General features: G+C 31.0%; 1 protein-coding gene across 1 annotated transcript; it reads left to right on the top strand.

Moving 5' to 3' along the window:
* Positions 1-1,589: 1,589 nt before the first annotated feature.
* On the top strand, positions 1,590-5,332 carry LOC131074199 (serine carboxypeptidase-like 45). The gene is made up of 10 exons (XM_058010761.1): positions 1,590-1,894; positions 2,311-2,412; positions 2,513-2,608; positions 2,873-2,965; positions 3,068-3,150; positions 3,438-3,737; positions 3,972-4,102; positions 4,362-4,454; positions 4,585-4,702; positions 5,053-5,332. Exons 1-10 carry the CDS (start codon positions 1,639-1,641, stop codon positions 5,230-5,232), a joined length of 1,452 nt encoding a protein of 483 aa, XP_057866744.1. The 5' UTR covers positions 1,590-1,638; the 3' UTR covers positions 5,233-5,332.
* The last annotated feature ends 229 nt before the right edge of the window (positions 5,333-5,561 follow it).

A 5,561-nucleotide genomic window follows, 5' to 3' on the forward strand; every position in this document is an offset into this window, starting at 1 on the left:
TATGAGAAGAGGGCACACTTTTATTAGGCCTCATAAATATAGCATACAAAGGTTAATTACCCATATAAATTGAAATGTGCCTCGATTAGTGATAAAATATTGCCTTAAAAAATGATTGCTATAAATGATAGTAGTTTATGGAGTTTATCTTTGATAAGAAATTGCAAGCTATACATACAAGGGGTTAGACAATAAAATAATGAAAGGAAATGATTATGAACCATGTTAACACCAACATGCATTGACGGTTTGAAACAACACATACCTTGAATTAAGTTATAGCTATGCTTATTTTTACTTATATGATAGAAGAACTCTACTTTCACTATTTTAGGTTCCTATGGAGTGCTCATGGCAAGGAAAGGAAGGCACTTTAAGAATTTAAGATTGCTCCATTTTGTGGGAGTTGGAATGGGGAGGTCATCCTATATGTACGGTGACTAGGATGACATGTACCCTCATTTTGAGGAGATAGGAATCCCATTTTGTGGGAGCTACCATGGAAACTTAATTTGTGGTATGTGTCATAGTGTGTAATAATCTATGATGAATTTTATTACTGATTATGACATATTGGAAAAAGCTATGATAGGTGGGACCCATATCATGTAGGAAACTTTACACATAGGGGGTTTGCATGTATGTAGGTGCTCTACACTAAGGAGGTGCTTGGCATTCAAGGAAGCATTATGCATGGAATGGTAGAGTTTTATATACATTCAAACATTTTAATTTTCTCATGTATAATTTTTACTAGAATATAAACATTGATAATTTATAGAATTGTTTTGCACTATAATATATTTATAAAAATGACAAAACATATAGATAAAAGAATGAAATATACTTTTTTCTTCTTTGAAAATATTGTCATTGAAAATATTGAAATACAACACAATAGATACCTCAAGTACAATAACTCATTGATTGCAAAATTTTAATATAAATTAAAAATATATATTATATTAATATATTTATAATATAAATATCAAAACTACTCAATTAATATTTAAACATGTTCCTCTAATTTTATAATAAAATAATAAAAAAATAATATTCTTCTATCTTCACTTGTTGTGGAGAACTTGTGTTCTTGAAAGAGAGGTCACAAGTTCAAATCCCACAAAAGGGTAAGATATGCACGTCTCATTTGTAGTGCAGTTAGGTACCTCTTGCAAGGAGTATGAGGTAGTCCTATACTGCTCTAACCCATCTGTATGCTATAAAAGACATTATTATTATTACTATTTCCTATTATCCTCATACAATTCACACATTATCATGATTCCAATTATATAGGAATTCTTGGCATTCTATTGTTTTGGAAAATAAGGAAAAAAATATTATTTTGGGATTCCTATGAATAAGGACAAAATCATTCCATTTTTTATCCAAATTTTAAAAAAATCCGCTTCTTCTGCCAAATTAGTAGAACTCGGGATGTCGATGACTTCTTCTCACTGTATTGATACTAAATCCAATTCTGATCTTTGTTTTACTTTTTCCAAAAGGATATGATGAGCAGCGAGTTGCATGCATGCTAACTGTAATCTAATCTATATATGAACAGGTTAAGCATTCAGTTCAAAAGTAGCCAATAACTGGTCATTGCAATCAGTTGATGTAGGGATTTTATTCATGGATCCCAGACTTAAAATGGGCACAAATCTGTTATTTTTTCAATTGGGTATTGTTCTGCTGATTGTTTCAGGTTCCTTGGGAGCTCCTAGATCTGATCTTGTGAAGAAGTTGCCAGGCCAACCAAAGGATGTAAGTTTCAACCAGTATGCTGGATATGTCACCATCAATGCAGACAAAGCCTTGTTTTATTATTTTGTGGAAGCTGATACTGATAGACCCACATCAAGGCCATTAGCCTTATGGCTAACAGGAGGTAAAACAATGAACAGTGATCTATTGCTTTCAATTGAGTTTGGGGTAATTGAGTAAAAAATTTGAAAATAAGTGCAAGTCTAAAAGTTTTAAATTTTCTTTTTATTGGTTTAAACAGTAAATTTTAAGTTTTGATTTGTTTAGGTGGTTCATCTGAGATTCTAAATTTTGGTTTGTTTAGGTGGTTCATCTGAAATCACATTAATAGACGGATTCTATTAGAGAAGCTAGTGCGATTTTAAATGAAACCTTAATATTTTGATTTGTTTAAGTGATTCATACTGATAGACAGATCTTATAGATGAAACTAATGTAATTTTGAATGAATCACTTAAACAAATCAAACTTAAAATATACTATTTTTAACATTTTGATGATCTTCTGATTCTATCAAGGTTTGCTCTGATTATATTACAGGGCCTGGATGTTCATCACTTGGGTTTGGGGCATTGGAAGAGCATGGTCCTTTCAGACCTAAGGGGGATATTTTGGTGAAGGATTTGTATTCTTGGAATAAAGGTAATAGATTACGGATCCATAATTTTTTGGGAGTTAAAATAGATATTTATATCAATCATAATATATATACATCACTGATGCTTGGATCTATCCACGGCAGAAACAAATGTATTGTATGTGGAGAGCCCAATTGGAGTGGGATTCTCATATTCAATTAACACTAAGGACTATCAGAATTTTAATGATGCTCAAGCTGGTATGTTAGTAAATATCTTTGTTATTGTTTCTTTTTCTATAGCACTTTCTATTTTGATGATGGATAATAGGAGAGTAATCTTAAATGTTGATTATAACAAGTTATAGAAAGTTCTATACAATCTAATTTAGAAACTAGAATTAGCATCATTAATGAATTGTGAAAACTTGATATCATTAATTATCTCTGTTATTGTTGATATATGATTTGGATGAGCAATATTGAAGAGGACTGCATGTAATAAAATGCTATTGATTGGTACAGCCGAAGACAATCTGGCATTCATTTTGAATTGGTATAAGAAATTTCCAGAGTTCAAAGATGTAGACTTTTACATAACAGGAGAAAGCTATGCAGGTATGCATTAGCTTTTCTTTGCTTAGATATTTTCAATATTATCATGATGATCTTAAAGCTGATCATAATGTATATATATGTGATTTTTTTGGTACTTGCCAGGGCACTATGTTCCTCAACTAACAGCTCTTGTTTTGGATTACAACAAAAATCATAGGAAGCCTATCAATTTGAAAGGAATATCAGTATGTTTTATCTTCTAAGATCGTTTTCACACTATCACTAAATCAATCAGATGAATTACTTGAGTTGGGTAATGTGATGCATGCATAACTTTGGATGATTTTGAGAGAAAATATTGTAGGGGTTAAATTTTTTTTTTATTAATAAGAACTATCTGTAATTGTAGTACAGGAGATTAATATTGGTATGAGAAGCATATAATATATAGTTTTTTAGGGTAATATATTGTCTTTTTGTGTTTGATATATTGCCACCTAATATTTTATTCTTGTGATTATTCTGATGGTAGCTAGGGAATCCCTTTGTGGATATTGATATCAGTATAAACAATGGAGAGTTTTTGTGGTCACATGGCCAAATTTCAGACAGAACATACAAATTTACTCGAAAGGTTTGCAACACCTCTAGACAGTGGTATGAAATATATGGCAATGACACTTTATCGGCTGATTGTGCAAAAGTATCAGCAATGGTGGATATGGAAATGGGATCGGTAGATCCTTATGATGCTATTTCAGATGATTGTGTATCATACAGAAGAATGCAGTCTAGCACGTTACAAAATAAAGTTAGCAGGTTTTTTAAAAAAGTGAGTCCTGATTTCAATCTTATGAAAGAATTATGAAACTGAAATATAAATGGATGTTCTATTGATTTAAGAGATTACAAGAGTTTCCTGATCAAATAATCAAAGATTTAGACGTATGAATACAAATAAATTGTTCTATTGATTCAATAGATTACAAGAACTTCTTGATTAAATGCTCATTTTAAATTGTTCTATTGATTCAATAGATCATTTTTTGTGATGGTGATGGTGCAGATTCCACAAAAAGGTGTTGATCCATGCATTGATGCTGAAGTACATACATACCTCAATAGGAAGGATGTGCAGAAGGCACTTCATGCAAACACAAGTGGCAGGTTACCTGGCCCTTGGGATTCATGCTATGGGTATGTTCTTGTAATTATTGTTAAACTATCATAATGTGATAGCAGAATAGTAAACATGAAGAATAAATGGAAGTGGTCATAATTTCGAATAAATTATATCTTTTCTATTGAGGAAGATTTGTTATTGAATAGAATTTTATGATCATATGTTAGATATAATAAATCATGATACATGTGTCTATTCTTGTAATTCAAGTTTTTGTTGTGGAATATTTATGCTTAAATTTAATGATAATTGACCGTAAGACATTATGTGCAGGCCACTGGGTTATGATTCTAGAGATAGATTAATCAACATCATACCAATTCTCTCTAACCTTCTTAAGGCTGGTGTACGAGTTATACTTTATGGGTAAGTTCTTTTCTAAGAAATGGTTTTCTTTCAGCCCTAGCCTATGCAGGTTGAATAATTGTTCTCCTATTATTCCTAGCATATACCTTGAATGTGTGACTAACACTTGAGCTCAAATGAACATTTACAGTGGTGATCAAGATTCTGTTGTACCCTTTATGGCAACAAGAACCATTGCTGATAGATTGGCTAAGGAACTACATCTAAGCACAATAATCCCATATAGAACTTGGTATGATCATAAGCAGGTGAGCTTTGTTTCTTACTTTCCATCAATCTTTAATTATATATATATTGAAAATTTGATATGTGAGAAAACCTAGAGTTCATAAAGCTATATGTGTCTCCTCCAAGTGAAGATAGAGTAGAAGATAGAGTATTAGATTATATGACTTTGAATAGGTACAATGTAAGTTCTCAACCTCTTTGCTATACATAAGGTAATAAAATACCAAAATTTGCTGAATCTTTTGGATAACAATTAAAGAGTTCAATAACTTCTACAGTATCTATCTAAACAATATGTTTTATAAGAAAATCTAAATTTATTTATATATATTTGTATTTGTTTACTAATACAGCTTTGTGATTGAAATAGATAGCAGGATGGACTCAGGCATATGGGCATGTAAGGAAGAATGGCAAGAACAATACTATTTTGACATTTGCAACTGTGCGAGGTGCAGCTCATGAAGTGCCATATACTAATCCATCTGAAGCATTGACTCTTTATAGATCATTCATTAGAGGCCTGCCTCTACCTTTACCTACCATGTAAAATGACCTAACCTATAAAATAAATGTCATGATTGCATATCAATGGAGAGATATTTTTAAAAATTCAATTTAAAAAAAAATAAAAAAATTAGTTTTAACTATTAAAGAAGTTTCTTGAGAGGATATAACTATTACAAGCTTGGTGAAAATATTTTACATTGTTTAAGGTAAACAAACACAAATCTCTTATTTGGGTTCTAAAAGAATCTCATGTAGAAAAAATAACCTTTTTATAAAATTATTGGACATTACCATCACCATTTTCTTACCAATACTATTTGATTCCTCTTGAGTCATGAACTCTACAAAGGATAAAACTATGAATAATGA

Source organism: Cryptomeria japonica, chromosome 8, assembly GCF_030272615.1.
Source record: "Cryptomeria japonica chromosome 8, Sugi_1.0, whole genome shotgun sequence".
Classification (NCBI taxonomy): domain Eukaryota; kingdom Viridiplantae; phylum Streptophyta; class Pinopsida; order Cupressales; family Cupressaceae; genus Cryptomeria; species Cryptomeria japonica.